This window comes from Curcuma longa, chromosome 8, assembly GCF_044706935.1.
Source record: "Curcuma longa cultivar G26 ecotype Majalengka, Jawa Barat chromosome 8, ITB_CL_G26_1.1, whole genome shotgun sequence".
NCBI classification, from domain to species: Eukaryota; Viridiplantae; Streptophyta; class Magnoliopsida; order Zingiberales; family Zingiberaceae; genus Curcuma; species Curcuma longa.
In genome coordinates this window covers 6,976,635-6,998,374 of record NC_133868.1, presented here as the reverse complement: position 1 = coordinate 6,998,374, position 21,740 = coordinate 6,976,635, and the positions used below count along the sequence as shown (strand labels likewise).

The window sequence follows — 21,740 nt, the reverse complement described above, 5'->3', positions numbered from 1 at the left end:
TGCTGAATTCTCTATCATCATCTCCTACGTATGAGAATTTAATTACAACTATGATGTGGGAAAAGGAAAGACTCAAGTTAGACGAGGTCATGAGTGATCCGTTGGATTTTCATTAACGAAAGAAAGCTAGTGATAAGATTTCTCAAGATGAAGAGCTCTCATGTGAAAGGTAACTAGGAACATGGAAGAAGCAAGTCTCGATATGAGTTGGGTAACAATATAACCCAATCTAAATTGAGAAAGAAGAGGGAGATCATGTGTTACAAGTGCGGAATAAAGGGGCATATCAAACAAGAATGTTTAGAGAAAAAGAAAGTGAATGTCGAGAATAAAGATGGTCTATCAAAATCTGTAAATATAATAGAAGAAGAAAATTCAAATAGCGATAATGGTGATACACTTTCTGTCTTATCTGGTTCAAAACAGTTAATAGATTATTAGATTTTGAATTTATTATATTCCTATCACATGACATTTGACAAAGATTGGTTTGACACATATATGTCAATAAATTCAGTTATGTTCTGATGAGTAACGATACATCCTATAAAATTGTTAGAATATGAAATATCAGAATTAAAATGTTTGATGGTGTAGTTAGAACGTTATACGATATTAAACATGTATGGAATTTGAGAAAAAAATTTGATTTCATTGGGCACATTAGATTGTAATGGTTGTAGTTATAAATCTGTAAGTGGAGTAATGAAAGTGAATAGATGTGTTACAATGATGAAAAGATAAAAACTAACAAAAATATATTTAAAAATTGCTAGGTAGCACAATTATAGGTGGAGCTGTCATTATAGAAATGAATAAGATAACATAGTCTTGTGGCATATACGACTGGGTCATATGGATGAGTGTGGGATGATGAAATTTCATAAAAGAAATTTATTAAAGGGTATTAAAATAAGAAAATTTGATTTCTACAAGTATTGTATTATTGAGACAAAATGTGTAGTTCAAGGTTCAAGGTAGTCACACACAAGATAGAGAGAATTCTTGAGTATATTCATACAAATCTTTAGGATCTGCCAACGTAGTATCACGTAGAGAACATATATATTTTATGAGTTTTATTAATGATTACTCATGAAAGGTCTAGGTGTACTTAAATGCGACACAAGTAAGAAACTTTTACCAAATTCAAGATGTGAAAAACTGAAGTAGAAAATCAGATTAAGAGAGAAGTTAAATGGCTTAGATCAGAAAATAGTACTGAATATATAGATTCAAAGTTTCAAAAATTTTGTGAATGACATAGGATCAAAAGACATTTACAATTCACAAGACATCACAGCAAAATGGTGTAGATAAAATAATGAATAAAACTATAATCGAGAAAGCTCGATGTCTCAGCAGATTGAATGCAAGACTTATAAAGAATTTCTGGGCAGAGACAGTGAACATGACATGTTTCTTAATTAATAGATCAGTGAGGGCAGTGCTAGATGGCAAAGTGTCAGAGGAGGTATGGATAGGTACGTAGTCGTCCGATTGATTACTATAATTTGAGGAATGTCCAACCTACATACATGTTTATAGTGATGACGAATCGAAGTTGGATGCAGAGTCTAGACAGTATGTTTTCTGAGCTATTAGAAAGGGGTGAAAAGCTTCAAGATTTGAGATCTTAAGACAAATAAAGTGGTGATCAATAGAGATATGATATGTGATGAAAAAGTCATGTTACAACACACTCAAGGGGATAATAAATTATTATTAGAAAATCGCAACAACAATCAAGATATCGTGCAGGTGGAGCTAGAAATTGATGATCTTGATGGTCCTAGCTCAAAGAACAAGGAGCATCAAACTATAGTTATAGACATGACTAGATGTACCATCGAACCACCCACTAGGTATGGTTTTGAAGACTTGATTTTTTTTATGCACTTATCACTAGTAGTGAAGATTATATAACTTTTCAAGAGGCAATACTTAGTTTAGAGAAAAATAAATGGATAAGTGCTATGATAAAAGAGATAGAGTCTCTACACATAACCACATATGGGATCTGGTGGAATTTCCAAATTAAAGGGGAAGATATCTATAGGATGTAAATGAATATACAAGAGAAAATAAGTCATATTAGAAAATCAGGAAGAAAATTAATTTCAAGGCTAATCTAGTAACAAAAGGTTACTCATAAAGAAAAGAGAGATTATGATGAAATTTTTCTCTCCTATGGTCAGATATACTTTCATTAGGGTAATGTTAGCTTTGGTAGCACATTATGATATACAGTTGGAGCAAATGGATATTAAAATAACTTTTCACCGTGATGATTTAGAGGAACAAATTTATATAACACGATTAGAGAGGTTTAGTCAGCTTAGCCAAGAGCACTAATTAATCTATAAATTGAAAAAATTGTTTTATAGGCTGAAGCAATTTTCAAGGCAATGGTAAAAGAGTTTTAACTCCTACATGATTCATAATAGCTATAAAAGATGTGAATATGATTGCTGCATTTATGTGAAAAATCTTGATGATGATGCATGTATTTTCTTGTTACTTTATGTGGAGATATGTTGATTGTTGTGAAAAAGTATGAGTGAGGTTGATAAAGTGACAATTTTATTGAGTAAATAATTTGACATGAAAAATTTGAGTGCGGTCAAGAAAATTCTTGGGATGGAAATTCATAGGGATAGAGTTTAAGGGAGATTATAGTTATCTCAGTGTAGTTATGTTGAGAAGATGCTAGACAGGTTTGACATGGGTAATACAAAATCTATGAATACACCGTTAGCGCATCATTTCGAATTGTCCATTGCATAGTGCCCAAAGATAGATGTTGAGATTCAAGACATGTCAAAGGTTCCATATGTTCACTAGGTTATCTAATGTATGTTATGATTTGCATAAGACCTGATTTGGCGCATGTTGTTAGTGTGGTGAGCAGGGACGGAGCCACATTAGGCCAGTCCTGGGCTATAGCCCACCCCAATTTTCTAAATTATCATTACCTATATAAATTTTATTAAGTATTAAATTTTTTTTATAAAATAAATAAAAAAATTAACCAAATCATCAAACACAAAGTGAATGTATTAATTTAAAATCAGATTGAGGCCAGACAAAACTCATCGAGTAGGTGCAAATATAAGGAATATGTTGATCCAAACCGAATTGATTTGGTCTATTTTGATCAAATTATGATCGAATCAAGTTTAATTGAATTAAATGAATCGATTTAAAATAAGTTAAAGAATTTTTAAAAAATTATTTTCTCTTCCCTTTTCTTTTTATTATCTTCTACCTATGTAGCTCTTGGCTTACACTGCCTCACGCCCAAGTCTCAATGCATTGACTTTCTCTTTTCTTCTCTTTATTTTTTTCTTTGTAATAGTAACTTAGTTATTTTTCTTTCCTCTTCAACCAGAGCCATTTTTGTTTTACCTTTTTCTTATCGTGGGAACTAGTCGAAACCGTCGAAAAAGAAGGAAAGACTTCTATTTTTTTTCATTTCATTCTTATAGTTATTCTGTTGAATAGTATAATCTAATGTAATTTTTTTATTATATATTTTAATTTATTATATTTTTATAATAATATATAATATATCATATTAAGTTCAAGCCCACCCAAATGAGCAAGCTTTTTTCAATTCCTAATCGATAATATTGGGATCTAGTCAAGTGAATTTTTAGACACTTAAAAAATACTATAGATTATGGTATCATGTTCAACAGATAACAAAGTGATCGTTCTATTACGGGGTATGTAAATGCAGACTATGTAATTAATTTAAATGACAAAAAAGTCTACCACAAGATATGTACTCTTGTAAGAGGATCCATTTGTTGGAAGTTCGTGATACCAGGGGCGGATCCAGAAATAATTTTTAGCGAGGGCTAATAAAAATTTTTTACAATGTACAGTATAGAGGAATCAATAATTTTTTTAAAAAAGTAAATGTGCAGGAGGAAAAGATCCTGATCCGAAAATCCAAAATTACATATCACTCAAAATGCAGATCACTTAGCCAACTATCTCTTATCCTCTCCTAATATCAAAACGGACAGAATCTCCCCAGTAAATTGGGGGTATAAGAGGTATACATAATGTCCCTGTCCAAATACACATCAAAACCCTTAGACATAGGGCTGATAAACCATCAATTTATATCAGAAATATAATAAAAAAACACATACACAGCTTACAAAGTCAAAAACATCATAACAGCAAATCAAACCACTAAAAAGGAATCCACATACCCAATATGTTGTGCAATTCCTTATTTCCGTTCCAGAATAGGTTAAGCGGCTACATATTGTGACCTAAACAACCACTTTTAAAACCATATGAAGTGCAAAAGAAAATATGGAGCAAAGTAGCCAACATATAAAATCTTAAAAGTCATACCTCTTTTAGTGAATTAATGTAGCTTCATTTCACATATTCTTCACCTTCACAAGGTATCAAAACTTCTCTTGGATATCCTCTAAAATGGACCTGTAAATATAATACACCATTTACATCTTATAGCAAAAGCAATCATATACAGAATAGCAAAAGCAACCATATACAGAATAGCAAAAGAACATACCAAGACAGCATATTAGTGTTGGGTGTGGTCTATGGACCTTGTGGTCTTCGGATAAGAAAGAGGAGGCAATTGCATCCTGCGACTTTTCATCTTTTGAAAACGTTGCAATATTTGCTCATTTTCAATTGTTGAAAAGATATCCTTCTCGATGTATACGACTAGACTGTCATTCATCCACTCGTCTCCCATTCTATTGCGTAAATCAGTCTTTATCGTCTTCATTGCAGAAAATACTCTTTCAACGGAAGCAGTCGCAACTGGTAGAACTAATGTCATCTCAATCAGACGATAAACCAATGGATAAGCTTGATTTTTTAGAGTTTCAACCATTTTCTGAGCAAGACTTCCCAAATCTTTAATTTCAGAAAAATTTGAATCTCGTTGTATATTATGAATGAAATTCTGAAGTTGTTGTTCAATAACTATACAATCATTAGTTGAGAAATCCTCAGGATATAAATCACAAAGTCGAACTAGTTTCTGAACATTGAATTCAGAAAAAGAATTTCTTGGATGAAGACATGTCATACACCTAAGCAATTCTGTGCCAACTTCGGAAAAGCGAGTATTCATCTCTTGTATAACTGAATCAACAACCTAACATTATAATTTGCAACAATAATAATTAATCAGTAAAGAAAATCTTATTAGCCAATATAATAATGTAAAATTTTTAGAAATAATACCTGATAGAAAATCTCCACACGATAATAATGCAAATTGGTGATAATTTACTTTCTGCGCCTGCTACGACCACCAATCAAACAATTATCATTCATATCCAACACTGAGATCTCATTCAACTCACAAAATGTATTGACTTTATCCATAATTGTAGACCATCCTCCTTCCCTAAATATTTGAAATTGATCTTTCACACTTTCAATCAAACTTATGACTTGGACAATATTTTGATCTTTTTGTTGCAAGACAAGTGACAATTCATGTGTCATTCCCAATATCATCTTCATCAAGTGCAATATGAAAACAAACTCATAATTCTCCATTTTCTGAATCAAACTTTTGGCAACCCCTCTACTATCAAAAGAACTAGAATCATCACAAATATTCTCCATAACTTGTATCACTGAAGGCCACATAGATAATAGACGAACCAATGTCAAATAGTGAGATCCCCAACGAGTATCTCCTGGCCTTGCTAAATTAGTTTCTTGATTTTCACCACTGCCAGTACTAATCTCTCCACCCTCTAACATTGCAACAATTCTATCATGTTCAATTTGCTTAAGTTGATCTCTCCTTTTACATGATGCTCCAGTCGTATTCACAATCATAGAGACATAGTTAAAAAAATCACTCACATTGATATTACTCTTGGCAATAGCAACAATAACTAATTGCAATTGGTGAGAAAAACAATGAATATATCTTGCATATGGATTTTCTTGCAAAATGAGAGATTTCAACCCATTGAATTCACCCCGCATATTTGAAGCTCCATCATATCCTTGACCTCTTAACCTGGATAATGATAATCCATGTTTCACAAATAAAGCATCAATAACATCCTTCAAAGAACGAGAACTAGTGTCAGATACATGTACAATTGCAAGGAATCGCTCAATCACTTGTCCTCTTTTGTTCACATATCTCAAAACAACTCCCATTTGCTCCTTCACTGAAATGTCTCGAACTATCAACCATTAAGGAGAAAACATTATTTCCAATATCTTCAATTAGAACTGTGATCTCAGAGGCACAAGCGTGTGTAAGATCTTTTTGAATTGCTGGAGAAATCATTTGATTGTTTCCAGGAGCATTTTGATTAATAACCTTGGAAACTTCTTCATTTCGTTGACTGTACCATTGAAGCAATTCAAGAAAGTTTCCTCTATTTAAAGAACTACTTGACTCATCATGTCCACGGAAAGATAGCCCCTGCTTCAAAAGAAATCGCGTAACATCTAACATTGCTGTTAAACGGGTACGATAAGAAACCTCCATATCTCGCCCATGTGCTCGTAATATATTTGAAATACCACGTCTTTGATTTTGAAAAGATTCAAACTGTATTCTAGCATGATTATGACAACTATCCACAACACCAATATGCAAATTAAATCTTTCTAATGCATTTTTCCAATTCATGAATCCTGTTTTTATAAAGGCATCCTCTTTATATCGACCTCCTTTATTTGTTGGTTTAAAAAGATAACACCATAAGCAAAATGCTGCATCTTTTGATATGTTATATTCTAACCATGTATATATTTTATACCAACTTTCTTGGAAACTTCTTTCTTGATTACCAAAAGTTCTTTTTGGATACACATGCTCAATTGGTTGACAAGGGCCCCTAGTCAAGTACTCTCTTCGGACTTGATCTCAAATAGAAATATCAAATTAGGTTTAAAAAACCTCTCTATAATCTACATAAAGAAATAATTAAGATGAAAGTAAGATTAGGTATTACTTTAATTGAAATCAACCTAATCTGAATCAATCAGTATTAAATTAAATTCCTCCTTATCAAGCTCGATGGCGCCGGCGTTGGACGGAGGAGGAACCGCGAGGAAGGGAGGAGCGGCGGGTCGGCGGCTGGTGAGGAAGACGGCGCGAGGAAAGCAAAAGAGAGGCGGCGGCGGCGGCGGGCAAAGATGAGGAGGAAGGAAACAGAGGTCGGCGAAGATCGCGGTTGAGGATGAGGAATACTGGAATAGGTTTCGGCGTTATAGGGTTTCTTAACGGGTTGTATCCATTAAACCATATAACCCAATATTCTTACCCGGTATTTTAATCGCCTACAGGCAACATGGGCGAGCGCTCCGCTTGACGAAGACGACGACGAGCACTCCAACGGGGCGCTGTGCTCAGCCGCCACCGGCGCCACGAGGCGACGTTGGTGAAAACGCTAGTCGCCGATCGCCTATCCCTGCTGCTCCAAACCTCCAGCCCTCTCCAGCCCCCTCCAGCCCCCTCCATCCCTCTCCAGCCCCCTCCAGCCCTCGCCGGCGTTGGTGAAAATGCTGGTCGCGGCTGAGCCACGAGGCGGCACTGGCGAGGGCTTCAGCCCCCTCCAGCCCTCGCCTGGATCCGCCCCTGCGTGATACAACCTAGAATTATGTTTTCCACTACTGAGTCGAAGTACATAACAATAGCAGAAGCCACCAAAGAAACGTTATGACTTACAGGCTGAGTGTTCAACAAGTATTCAACAAGTGTTCAACAAGGTAAAGTCAAGTTGTATTGTGATAACTAAAGTGTCATCTATTTGACAAAAAAAAATCAAGCATATCATGCGAGATTCGAAGTATAAAGGTATAAGATTTCACAAGATCAGAGAACTAATTTCTTTTGATAAAATATTACTTGAAAAAGTCTACACCTCTAAAAATATTATAGATATATTGACAAAATAAGTTATTGTAGAGAAGTTCAAGCATTACTTGAACTTGATTAATTTCTCTCTGTTACTACTAGATGGGATACATCCCAACTCAGTGTCTTAAGTGGAATTCGTAGATGTGTATTTTTCTCCTAAGGGGTGAATATTTGCCAAGGCGAAGATTATTGGAGTACGCGGCTCATGTAACAACTTCTGACATGATTGTGATGGGAAGTATGATCAGATCGTGTCACTGTTAGAAAGTTTGTGATCTAGAGAAATGGTCGTGCCATGTTACACGATCAGATCATGTTTTGTTACGAAGCTATGAGTTGAGGATGCAAAAAATATAGCCCCCGGGGCATAGCTGAGTTGGTTACGACGCAGCAGACTTGCAGAAGAGGGCAAGGGTTCGAATCCTAGCGAAGTCAGACAATACCCTCCTGCGTCATGACCAACTGCAGTTTCTCGATTTACCTCCTCACAGATAGTCGTGGGGTCGACCGTGTGGGGCCGCTAAGGTGGCGGATTCCATCTTTTGTAAAAGAAGAGGATGCAAAAAAATATAGAGTTACTTGTAAAATGTAACCCTAATTGATTATTCCGGTGGATAAAATTATTATTGTTGCTGTCATGATATAGACACATCATCAAATCACAAAATCTGTGTTATTCTCTCTCATGTTTTTCTTTTAATTAGACTATTTCATATTTTGTGTCGGAATTTGTTGTGCGTTTTTCAACATATCATCGCACTGATCCGTCGGCCTAAATTATTTTAAAACCAAGCTTTTAGGGTTCTGCAATTCATTGTACTAAAACGATCCTCTTTGTATTTTTTTTCTGTGCATTCATTGAACTTAACTGATGCCATTGATGTGATCTAAATGAATCCCTAGAAGAGAATTATTGAGTCTGAATAAAGTGAAAACTTAAATGACTTGTCAGTGTGCCATTTCCAATAGACGAGTTCTCTTTAATTTAGAGTGCATTATCACAAAATAATGGAACTATGGAAGAAATCGTATCAAATCACATTAGTTGAATCTTAATTCGTGCAGTAGCAACTAAACAAGTGTTGGAAGGTCGATAGGTGTCATGAGCAATCATTCATTTGGCTCCTCTTTCCCGAACAGCAGCAGTTTTTTAATGATATCATGTCGCATTTAATTAGATTCGGACGTAAAGAATGAGCATGGGCAGCCATCGACACTGCAAGAGATGATAAAAGCAGTCTGCCATATAGGAAACAAGCTGATAGAGCAAGAATATTTCTCTGGTGTAGAATATTAATTTATAGCTGTAAAAACTATTATTGATTTTTATGTAGTGCATGTTTTAATTAAAGATATACGTTATTAATACTTTGGAATTGTTTTTGTTTAGATATTGAATATGCTCATCCGGTCCGAGCCAAGCTCCACTAGATTTTACCCTCTGTACACAACTTCGAAAGCAGTTTAGGAATGATTGTCGTCGTTAAATTATGGGTCATTAATAACTGCTTAATAGATATACCAATGATTATGAAATAGAAATTTGGCATGCATGTGTTAATTATTATTATTATAAACAAATATCTATAACATCACTAATCATTCATCACCTTCGATGGAAGTGATTTTAATTAATTCATCGTAATTGAATGGCTTTAGATGTGTCTCTCGCGCCCTGCAAAATCGACGTCAAAATACATTCTTTTGCAAAAAGATCAAATTTGTTACAATAGCAGCCTCACATTTAGCAGCCTCACATGATCGACCTTATGACCATCTGTGAGGAGGTAAATCGAGAAACTGTAGTTAATCACGACGTAGGAAGATTTTTTTATTGGCTTCGTCAGGATTCGAACCCTTGTCCTTTTCTACAAGTCTACTGCATCGTAACTAACTCAGTTATGCCCCGAGGGCAAACATTACAATACACTCTTCTGCAATAAAGGTGGAATCTGCCACCTTAGCGATCCCACACGGTGTGCCCCACGACCATCTGTGAGGAGATAAATCAAAAAACTGCAATTGGTCACGACGCAAGAGGGTATTGCCTGACTTTCGCTAGGATTCGAACTCTTACTCTCTTCTACAAATCTGTTGTATTATAATCAACTCAGCTATGCCTCGGGAGCTCACAATACATTCTTCTGCAAAAAAGGTGGATCCGCCACCTTAGCGGCCCCACACGGTCGGTCTCACGATCATCTGTGAGGAGGTAAATCGAGAAATTACAGTTGATCACAACGCAGGAGGATATTGCTTGGCTTCGCCAGGATACTCACAATACACTCTTCTGCAAAAAAGGTGGATTCGCCACCTTAGCGGCCCCACACGACCATCTGTGAGGAGGTAAATCGAGAAAGTGCAGTTGGTCACGACGCAGGAGGGTATTGCCTGGCTTCGCCAGGATTCGAACCCTTACCCTCTTCTACAAGTCTGCTGCGTCGTAACCAACTCACCTATGTCCCGGGGGCTACTAGCATCCTTTTCAAATCTAGGGGAGGGTGTAATCCAATTGATTAGACAATTGGTGCATGAATAGTTGACGACTGAGGTGGAGCCCCTCAAGGTAGACTTGGAAGGAAGAGACATAATTCATATAAAAATGAAATAAATGCAATCAAACTTGGTATGAAGATGCAGACGAAAACTCTCAAGTCGATAAAGTAAGTGACGATTTGGCTCTTGACGGAGAAAGGATGTCGGTGAACGTAAGAAATATCAATGGACGTTCCTATCCCTGATAGAGATTAAATGCCTTTATCCGAGACAAAAGAAATTCTGTCGAAGGACACTTGTCCGATCGAAGCTATCACGTAGACAAAGGAATTGGACGTCTTGGTCAACTAGGCTAAGGAAATTTTATCGATGGATGTCTGCACTCGAGATAAGGAGTTGTTTGAAGGACATCTCTGTCCGACCAAAATCACACGGATGCCTTGGTCGAACCCTTGTCAATGGAAGCCTTTGTCTCTGATGAGGGCCATTTTAATCCTTGAGGAAAAATTTGTTAATTTAATATAATATATGTTAATATTATTATGTATCTATATGACTCGGTATTATACACTCTATATTTAAAAAATGTTTTATTTAACATTATTTCATAATTCAGTGTAATAATTCAACGATGCATGTGTTCAAACTGCAACAAGGCGAAGAGACTTACAAAATGAGTTGAATAGGGAAGAAGATTAGAGTGTGAAAACTTACCCTATTTTCATTTTGAAAAATGGATCGGTGAAGAAAAAGAATTCAAAGTGAAAGGAAAGATAAGGAAAAGAAAAGAGAAAAAGAAAATAAATTTTAAAGAAAGATGAAGAAAAAAATCGGAGACGATAGAGCCGTCACTCACAGCCGTATGAGGCGACCTCTCGATGTGGCGTCTCCCGCGCCAAAAATTAGTCTCATTGGACATATAGGTCCCCTTGAATACGGTGCAGTGACAATGCCCTAGTAAGATCTCAAGATCAAGATCGACAAAAAATTCATCAAAAACCATTGAGAAAATTGGACCACCGGGCTATTCACATTTTTAGATTTATTTAATGGATAAATAAGGAGAAAGTCCTCCATCCTCTGGTCGGGCACGTTATACTTGAACTATATTAAAAAAATCAAAAAGATCGATGAACAAGTCAGGGCTCGTGATTGAAAAGCTTCCACATCCTTACAAGTTTACGTGGCTTTAGGGAAAACAAAAAAAACAAAAAAAATTGAGATGCCAATCACATCTAAATGATTGACAATGGAGGGGAGTCTAGAAGATCAATTAAGTTGTGATTTTAATTTGATGCACATGAATGCTGAGGCATGAGCAATAAAAACTAGTCACATCCAGTGGAAGTATATTAAGACATTATTTATGGGAAATAACTTAAGTTTATTTATTTTTTGTTATCTCTGAAATGATGTCACGAGGCAATTGCGACTTCAAATAATGATCAACGACCTACAATAGTGCTTCGTCCACTATTTACACGATTATTCTTTTCAAAATGGGTGCCCAACATCCCATGTCAGTGACATAAAGCTAACAAAATAACACCACCTCCTTGTTTTAATTATTATTATTTTATATTTTATATTTTTGTGGATTAAAAGATTGATTCCGCCAGCACGTGATTGCGCGTTTGCTTCCTTTGAGCGTGCCGGCCTTAAACTTGGGACACCATTTCGTCTAATTTAATGTAGTGTGATTTGATTTGATCGGGGAGACTCGCCACTCCACTCCATTGAGGGCTTTCCAGTAAAATCCAAACGAAGGTGGCTGCGATGTCTCGCCAAGTTGTTGGGGAGTTATTTTAATGAGTGACCCGTTTTGAAAATCAGCATCGGCCTGGACCGGGATTTTTGGGTGGTTTGAACCGGTTCGGCGTCACGGTTGACTTTTCTTAAACCTTGTCGTTGGGATGATTACGACGAGGTTCGAAACTAGACCTAAACGAAACCGGACAAGCGAAATCGGCCGTTTTAGTTGGTTGGATTAGGATGATAAAGGATGGAATTATATTTCTCCATTTCATACTTATTTATTATATTCATAAACATCCTTATTTTTATTTTCATCGGATATTTAATTTTTATTTTATTTTTATATTTATTGGAGAATCGGATATCTATCCTCCATCTCCATATCCATCGAAGCATCAAATATCCTCTCTCATCTCGACAGTCAAATGGTTAAGCCACACTTTAACCGACTCATACCACCTAACCACATACTCTTACAGCTCAGCCACTCATTCAGGGCAGCTCGCCCACACATACAGATCAGCTCGGGCAAGCACTCAGGTTGGCTCAGCCATATATACAGGTCAGCTCAGCCAGGCATTCAAGTCAGCTCGTCCACGCATACAGGTTAGCTCAGCCAGGCACTTAGGTCGGCTTAGCCAAACATTCAGGTCAGCTCGGATAGTGATACCAATGGCTCGGTCGTTAGAACTCCCGCCAAGAGGATAAGGATGGTTAGCCAAAAAGATAAGAACGATGACCAAATTCCCAAAGTTGATTTCCTGAATTCTCACACATTTATGTTCATGACCATTAGATACAGATAATCTCTATTGCTGAGCCGTTGGATGATTGGAAACCGTCAAAGATTGTGCCTATAATAGCGCATTAATGACTCATTGATAGCTCATCACACATGTTACTCCCTATTCCCCTACTACTGTATAAACCTTCGTAGGTATGGAAAAAGCTCTTTAGAATTCTCTACACATGCATACTATTTTTTCATTCTTCATTCTTGCTCTCTCTGCTGACTTGAGCGTCAGAGTGGCTTGCCAGGGAATCCTAACGTCTCGCTGACCCCTTCGCTCAGCTCTTCCTTTTTAGGTTTCTTCATCGACAGGACCCGCAACAGTTGAGATGTCATATTATTGACTGGTAGTTTGACCATCCAAAGTATCCAACCGGAACATTCTCTATTATTTTTTTTTCATTTTATCCCACCATTAATTTATTTGTCATTCAATAATTAATTAATCAACCATTCTATCTCATTATTAATTTATTTCTTATTTAATAATCAATTTTAAGTGTCAATTAACATCACAATTGTATTGGATTTTAAAGAACAATTTTATTTGTATATATATATTATTTAATTGAGATATTCAAATTAAATATGAATAATATTTTATCAAATTTATTTTGGTATCCTAATTCAAAAAATCTTCATATATTATTTAATCACATTAAATTTTTTTATATTTTTATCTATTTAGATCGAATATCAAATCCACAAATTCGAAAAAAATTATCATATAATTGGATCGTCTGAGGAAGATAATCGTGAGCATCCTTCGAGCATCGGATGGTGAGAGACAGGCCAGCTTATCGTCACGTGACTTGCATGGGAGTTTCGGGAAGCTAGCGTTGTCGGGGAGTTATTTTAATGAGTGTCCCGTCTTGAAAACTAGCACCGGCCTGGACCGGGCCTTTGGGCGGTTCGAACCGTCTCGGCGTCACGGTTGACTTTTCTAAAACCTAGTCGTTGGGATGATTATGACGAGTTTCGAAATTAGACCTGAAGGAAACCGGCCGCCTTCGTTGTTTGGATCGTCTGAGGAAGATAATCTTGAGCATCCATCGAGCATCGGACGGTGAAAGAAGGGCCAGCTTATCGTCACGTGACTTGCATGGGAGTTTCGGGAAGCTAGCGTGGGAATCGAGGAGTGCGAAAGGGCAACTTTAGGGGGGAAACGGGAATCGGGAGGAGGAAGCATCTGCCCCTTCCCACCATTGCCGTACCACGTGACTGCCTCTTATTGGTGCTGCGATTTCCACCCCTCTTCGTCTTATAAAAAGCAGAGCCCCCGCCGCTGTCCAAGATGATCCACGGTCGGGAAATAAATCTTCTTTCCGACGCCCGAGCGGAGAAAAGTTTCTTCTCCAAAGCTTCGGTCGAGCGGCCTTTGGGGTTTGCTCTTGTAGACGAGGTGGTGGTGATGGATGGGCTTCCTTAACTCTGCTGGAGCTGCTTGACATCGCGGTGGTCGACTGTAAATTTTTCCTCAGACCTGTGCCGCTTCTGGATGCGGTGGCCGGCGCCAAATTGGAGTCCGAGTTTCGCTCGGCTTGCGTGGTTGTATTTTTTCTCCTCTCTTTCATTTACTCTCGGTTCGTGTTCCTGGATTAGCTGATACTAAGTTTCAGTATCAAGAAAGGTGGTTTCATGGTTTGAAGGAGAAAAATTAGGGTTTTGTATTGATTTGTAAGGGGGATTGAGATTTTTTGTCAGCGAAGATAACAATCGATTGGTTCTTCGCTAAGTGGATGCTGTTTTTCAATGGAAAATATAACACAGAGGAGAACTGAGGATTCCTGTTAAGGAGAGGAAAGTCGGGTTTTCCCCATCTCCAGTTTTGATACCTTGCCAAACAAGTTCTGCGGACTGTGGGAGCTCAAAGGGTCTCTGGACTTTTGGGCTTCGAGGAAATTTCTGCTTTTCCACTCTGAAAGATGAGCTGCATCGATAATTGTAGAGACAGCAAAATTAATGAAGAGGAGTTCCGGCGACCAGGAGGGAACAGAGTAGCGGATGATTCTCTTGCGCCTGACCAGCACGCGTTAGGAAAAAATTGTAGTTATGCGTCTTCACAGCTCGATATTGATGAGAATCTATTGATCGATCCAAAATTACTTTATATTGGAGCCAAGATTGGAGAGGGAGCGCATGGGAAAGTCTATCAGGGGAAGTAAGTTCAAGAAACTAATTGGATCGACATTTTTATTGACTTGTTTTATTCCTGTTGTTGCTAGAATAGGCTGAATGTTTCTGTGGATACTTGTTTGCCAGATGAATGACGCCGGAGTTGGCTTTTGAAGTTTGAATTGTTTTTGCCTTTTCTCCCCATGGCTGTTATCTGAAAACATAAGTATATGATTCTGAACGTTTGTACATACATCTATACTGATTAAGTAGCAAAGGTACTGTTTTCTTGAGCTCCTTGTCAGCATCTGAAAAGATCATGTAGATTGTCTGATAGGAACTCCTCAAAATGCTCCATCCATATCATTTTGAAATATTAAATTGGAGTCCTCCTTATATAGTACTATTTTGGAAGTAAGGTTGATTTTAATTTATTCATAAAAAGGAAGTTCTAATAGGAATTCCAAAGGCTCCGTTCATATTGTTTTGATAAATATGTTTTTACACCTCATGTTTTTATTTTCTCTTTCCTCAAATTCAAAGTGTTTGTGAATCTCTTTTAATCATTCTTCTAACCAAAGATGTCAATGAAAACATTTTTTCCCCTTCATAGCTTTCAACTCAAAAAGTTCTTCAATTCCTCTTTTAGTAATTTAGATCCTTGGGCTTGGCCTATGGGATCTAAAAAATTTCTCTACAGCTGTATGTTGAAAGGTCAAGTACAGCAGCAGATTGAACAAGGAATGAAAATTAAGCTAATACTCACTGAATCATCAAGGAAATATACAAACTGAGGAATAAAATGTTTTGCTATTTAAGACGCCGTGGCCTCTACATAATTTTATTTTTTGTTGACCAAATGTAACTGAGTGGTATTGAATGTGTCTTTTCATTCTTTGATCATTACTACGGGAAATAAAACAGTATGGGAATGCAAAACACAACATAGAACCATAGAGGAAAAGTTTACCACTGGTTAGTAAATCTCAATGCAAGGAGAATGACTGGATTGCCATACCAACAAGGAGATGAAATGCTCTTATTTGCAAAGCTAATTCATGAACTAGAAATTATTTAATTTAATATGAGGATTTCTTCAACATCCTTCTAATAATCATACACTGAGGAGTTTGGGCCTGATTCAACTGAACCTCTTTCTTAGTTGTTCAGTAGTAGAAAACATGGGAACTTAAAACTGGACTTTCTAATCAACATAATATTCATTGTCCAAGTTTATTCTCCAATTCCATTTCTCAAATATGGGTTTCTGTGCAAGTTAAATGGAATAACCCCTGTAAGTGGACACTTATACTTACAATTGAGGTAAAGTTTAGAGGACTGGTGCTTATCTGCCATCAGTAATACTGTACCTTATTTCATTTGAAAGCCTGTTTGATATGCATTATGGCTGTATACTTATTTGTTACATCCTCTTTGAATCAGGTACCATGACCAAATTGTGGCTATCAAAGTTCTCAACAGTGGTAGCACTGCTGACGAGAAGGCGACCCTTCAGGCTCGTTTTATTCGAGAAGTAAATATGATGTCCAGGGTGCAGCATGAGAATCTTGTCCAGGTCTTTTTTTCTGATTGTTCTTAATTTGTTGATCATGCTGTGCCCTTATAGTTTCAATTTTCAAGATGGATCGGATGTGAATGTTACCTTAACATTCACATTTAGATCCTAGTGTTTTCATTACTTTTTCAACATTATGACAAGTATTCTTTCTTTCATGAAGTTTGTTGGTGCCTGCAAGGATCCCTTTATGGTGATTGCCACTGAACTTCTTCCAGGAATGTCATTGAAGAAATACTTGAGCAGCATTCGTCCCAAACAACTAGAAATTCATAAAGCAATAAGCTTTGCACTTGACATTGCTCGTGCGATGGACTGTTTGCATGCTAATGGAATTATACACAGAGACCTGAAACCTGGTTTGTATTTGTCGATTTTAAATTTATTTTGCATTAGGATCTGCATCATTCAAAATCTCAGTTGCAGATTGTACAAATTTATCTATGGCCATTAAACAAATAACAGTATCAGAATTATTGCTCATTGAAATTTGTATTGAGATGTCTTTGAGGGAAATCATCTTATTTACTTTTCATTGTTCCTAGTGGGTATCTATCAACAAATGTGAAATTCAAATCATTTGATTTATGTGTATATTCATACACCCATATCTATAATATATATCAATGTAGGGTGCTATGTGTTACATTACTAATGCCAGAGAGACTGCTTTCTGAAATACTAGCATAATGGCAGAGAAATTACATGGCATAGTATCTCCAATTGGAAGTAAATGATGCTATCTGCGACCATAATAGTAAAACTTCATTGAAATTTGGCCAGGCTTTCCTTTTGTTGCTTGAGATACATGTTTGGAAATGTCAACAATGATTTAATCAAAATCATGGATTACACATTGTTGGTTCAAGTCATATGGTAAATATGATGCAACTTGTTACAGTCTATTTAGTTTATATGCAGGATCAATAGCTATGTCATTGTTCTTAATTATACATGCTATTGTGTTTTAAAATCTTCAAGCTGCATAATGTCACTCACCTATCATTGATTTTGTGTCTTTATTATTATTTAATGTCATAATACTTAAGATAATGTGCAGATAATTTGCTGCTTACTGCAAATCAGAATAATGTGAAGCTCATTGATTTTGGACTTGCAAGAGAAGAAACAGTTGATGAGATGATGACTGCTGAAACTGGGACTTATAGATGGATGGCTCCTGAGGTGATATATCTTCTGACTTAATTAGTTATACATGTTTAACCTCCTTGTAGTCTTTTACATGTTGGTTAACTATGGATTGAATGGTATTGGGTGAAGAATATCATCATGCAATCATATAGAGTAGAACTTTGTCTTGTATAATTGGTAATCTGCCATCTGTTTATGATTCACTTTTATGTGGAAATCTTTTTCCTTTACGGAGTAGAAACCTAAACACTAGTAGCAAATCTACATGCTTCATGATGCATTTACTACAGAAAGAATGGAGGGATCATAGAGGGAAAAAAGAGAAAATAGGAAGGGATTATGGCCATCTATGGTAGGCCCTGGAGCAAGTGAGCATTTTAAAGTTTTTGTTCCTCTCTATGCTCATTGTTCGCTCTGCAATCTCTGTTTGATGTGGCCTTTTCATTGTTTTTTACCTCATTGATGCAGTCTTCTAGTAATTTATTTAAACCACCTCAGTTGTATCCTGCAGTTATATAGTACCGTGACTTTGCGTCGTGGTGAGAAGAAGCACTACACCAACAAGGTTGATGTATACAGCTTTGGCATTGTTTTGTGGGAGTTGTTGACCAACCGAATGCCTTTTGAAGGCATGTCTAACTTGCAGGCTGCATATGCTGCAGCTTTTAAGGTTAGCCTCTTTCAACATCAAAATTCCTTGTAAATTTACTGATCATTTGTTGAGCCTTCTTACTTCCTCATCACTTTTCTTTTTATGATATATCATCTTTCTATATCAAAGTGAAAGGTGAATAGTTTAGCTAAATTAGTCCTATTTGTAGAGTTAAACTTTGAGTTACTGGTGAACTAGTAAACGACTAAACACTTGAACATGAAAGTATCATTATCATAACTCAAAGTTCTACTTGTCTTCTGAATTATCATTATCATAATAATTGACTCTATTGTGTACTCATTACCCTGTGATGTTGTTGGATGTGTTCTATACAATCTAACGTGAAAATGAGATTTTTATGTCTCTGTTTACCTGGACGGAGAGGAGTGGAGGAGAAAGAGAAGAAGGGGAAGAAGAACAGGCGTAGAAGGGGAAGGAGAGGATAGGATTTTGTCCCCTTTCAGTGTTTACCTGCGCACAGAATCACCAGAGAGGAGATGTGGGTGGCAACCATACTATTTAGCCAAAATAACGTTGGATTGTTAAGTATATTTTAGTTGAAATAAAGGCTATTTATGTCCTTTTACCTCCCCTCCCTTCTCTTCTCCATGTCTTCTAAAAAAATTGGCTGATGTGTTTGGTACTGAATTTGGACTCGAATCACTCTGCTCCTTTTGTTGCTCAAATCATGTTGGTAAATGATGGTGTGAGGGTGACTCTACTCCTTTGCTCTCCCATTGGGTAAACAGGCTCTGAATTCATATGTGTTTAAACTATGTTGGATCTGTGATACCAGTGAGTAGAGGTACTCTGCCTTTACATGGTTAATTTCCCCCCTTTATAATGTCGCAAACTATCTCTAGAATATATGTAATATATTAGAGCTTTTAGAATTCACAATTGACTCAAAATTGGATGTGATATGGGCTTTGTAGTAATGATTGTGGATCGTGGATACTTGTGCTTCTGTTGCTCAACGTCAATAAAATTTCATTTGTCTTGTTAATATTAAGAGCCACTTTCTTCTAGATATACTATTCTATTTTTCTTCAAAATGTAAAGGTGTTTCCTTTGAATATTATTTAACCACATGATACTAAATACATTAGAATGAGAATAATGAATGAGTGTAACACAGGCTTTATGTTGCTGTCTGTCTCTGATCTACTTTTCCCTCTTATAATGTTGTGAATCACATGCCTATATTTTACAAATGAGGATGTTGTGAGCTTGCAAGTTGTTGTCACCTTTAATTATTAGGATGGATCTAGACCTTTTACATATCGTCTTTTACAAGATTCTTGTGATTATTTCACTTGCATCTATTGCTGGTATGGTGTGGATCTTAACTAAAAGAACTGGAGTTGAAAATGGATAAACTCTGATAAAGAATGCAGTCTAATGTGTAATGATTTAGGGAATTAAAGCTACAAAGCCAATACATTTTTTAAGCAATGCAAAATGCCAGAATTGTTGAAACTTGTTAAAATTTCAATTTTCTTATTCCTATGGACAATTCAATTTAAAGCAATTAGTTTGTTAACGGAATAAAAGGATTTACAAAGATTATAACAGGAAGTTGAAGCTGGAAGCAAGGAAGTAGAACAATCACTTCTTATGAAAGAACATTGTAGATGAAGTTGCTCAAGGTGATTGTATTCGTAGAACCCTGGTTTATTTAGCAGCGAGACAAATATAAAATTGACATAAACATGATGTCGTACTGGAAATGATAACTTGAGCAAGTCGTTCATACACCTGACGTTTCATGGTATTAGATTAGTACATTCAATACATGGTTTCGCACATCATTAGAATTTTTCTTCTTTTATTCTTTGATAATAAGTTGAATGAGAGGTGCTTGTATATTGGATGTTTCGTTCAAATTATCAGAACTCTTAATATTATTCATTCTTTAAGATCCGAGATGACATAAATCAGATATTTTCTTGGGTGATTATTGATTTCCAGCAACAGAGATAATGTTTTCAGTTTTAATTTGTTAGTTATCGTTGCTCTGTAGAATAAGCTCATTCTTGTGATACTTTGCATAAAGTAAAATTTTTTAAACTGTTGAAACACTGATCAACTTTGCTCACATAACAACAAGAGGGAAGTTCCTGGTATTGAATTTCGTAAAAATGATCTTCCTTCTGTTGATTGTTCATATGATCTGATGCAGCAAATGCGACCACCACTACCTGATGACGCCCCACCAGAGCTGGTCTTCTTAGTGCAATCATGCTGGGTGGAGGATCCCAACACACGGCCCAGCTTCAGCCAGATTATACGGATGCTGAACGCCTTCCTTTACACTCTCCCACAAGCTTCTTCACCAGAACCAGAGACCAGCTTTCCATCCCTGATGAGCACTAGCGGCACCATTACAACGACTTCCGCACGCAGGGGAGGCAAGTTAAACTTTCTTCGTCAGCTCTTCGCGGCAAAAAAGGCAAGCAGTAGTAGTGCATAAGCAATTAATGGAGATTTGTACTCTTCCCTATGAGCGACTAATGAAGTATAGGTAACATGTAATACAGGAGAAATCATGCTATATTTTTGGCAAATGTTGTAAGAAAAACCAGCGACAGCAATATTTATGCAAGCTATAGATATCTAATCTGACATTCTAACTTACCCTCTTTTGCTCATTAATACTCGGCCTTACAGTGGACCAGAGCTGAGACGGATCATGTGCTGTCAAGTACGCATTGGAGTTGGAGCTTTTACAATTATGTTTGGGCTTTATATATAAGATGTAAAAACATTAATCAAAATTTTTCTCACATCATTAAATATTTTTATTGCTTTTCAATAAAAGTTAGAGATAAGTTTTGATGAAATATACGAATCAGTGAAAATAATGGATTTAAACCTTGTGTTGCATGTCAAATTGCATTGGCAGAGCTGAATAGCTGATGTTTAACATTCCATGTTTTTCATGCCAGGCTAAGTCACAACCATCCATAACAACAACTTATAGTGATGGCCGTTCGTCCGATTAGATTTATGTGTTTTATTTTGTCATTGTCATTTAAGACACTTTATTTTTTATTTTGATTCGATTTTCAATTATGACGTATTTACAGAAATTTTTTTTCAAATAAGAAGTGCAATCAAAGGATGTTGGGTGATCTCAACCAGTTTATTCAATTTACTTCTCAATTTACCCTTAAACTAAATAGCCGATGAAAAATTTTCATGTTTATCCAGCCAGATTGAGGCTCATCCAGAGATAGTTAATGGGGTTAATTGAAAAAAAATTTTATGTGTTTTATTTCTATGCTTTTCGTTGTTCCCT

The 21,740-nt window shown here is 36.4% G+C and overlaps 3 protein-coding genes across 3 annotated transcripts; 1 reads left to right on the top strand and 2 right to left on the bottom strand.

The window, feature by feature from the left end:
* Positions 1–4,563: 4,563 nt before the first annotated feature.
* On the bottom strand, positions 4,564–5,131 carry LOC141833941 (uncharacterized). Its single transcript, XM_074721433.1, has one exon. The coding sequence runs from the start codon at positions 5,129–5,131 to the stop codon at positions 4,571–4,573; it is 561 nt and encodes a 186-aa protein (XP_074577534.1). The 3' UTR covers positions 4,564–4,570.
* A 158-nt stretch (positions 5,132–5,289) lies between these two features.
* On the bottom strand, positions 5,290–6,186 carry LOC141832869 (uncharacterized). The gene has a single exon (XM_074720233.1). It carries the CDS (start codon positions 6,184–6,186, stop codon positions 5,290–5,292), a length of 897 nt encoding a protein of 298 aa, XP_074576334.1.
* An 8,057-nt stretch (positions 6,187–14,243) lies between these two features.
* LOC141833355 (serine/threonine/tyrosine-protein kinase HT1-like) lies at positions 14,244–21,097 on the top strand. The gene is made up of 6 exons (XM_074720774.1): positions 14,244–15,102; positions 16,500–16,632; positions 16,796–16,991; positions 17,693–17,817; positions 18,296–18,454; positions 20,622–21,097. Exons 1-6 carry the CDS (start codon positions 14,867–14,869, stop codon positions 20,910–20,912), a joined length of 1,140 nt encoding a protein of 379 aa, XP_074576875.1. The 5' UTR covers positions 14,244–14,866; the 3' UTR covers positions 20,913–21,097.
* The last annotated feature ends 643 nt before the right edge of the window (positions 21,098–21,740 follow it).

What these genes read in the sequence shown, in the direction of transcription:
- LOC141833355 (XM_074720774.1), top strand. Translation starts at nt 14,867, where the DNA reads ATGAGCTGCATCGATAATTGTAGAGACAGCAAAATTAATGAAGAGGAG. An exon ending in GGGAAAGTCTATCAGGGGAA is followed by an intron (nt 15,103 to 16,499) that starts GTAAGTTCAAGA and finishes TCTTTGAATCAG; the next exon opens with GTACCATGACCAAATTGTGG. An exon ending in ACACAGAGACCTGAAACCTG is followed by an intron (nt 16,992 to 17,692) that starts GTTTGTATTTGT and finishes GATAATGTGCAG; the next exon opens with ATAATTTGCTGCTTACTGCA.
- LOC141832869 (XM_074720233.1), bottom strand. Translation starts at nt 6,186, where the DNA reads ATGGGAGTTGTTTTGAGATATGTGAACAAAAGAGGACAAGTGATTGAG.
- LOC141833941 (XM_074721433.1), bottom strand. Translation starts at nt 5,131, where the DNA reads ATGAATACTCGCTTTTCCGAAGTTGGCACAGAATTGCTTAGGTGTATG.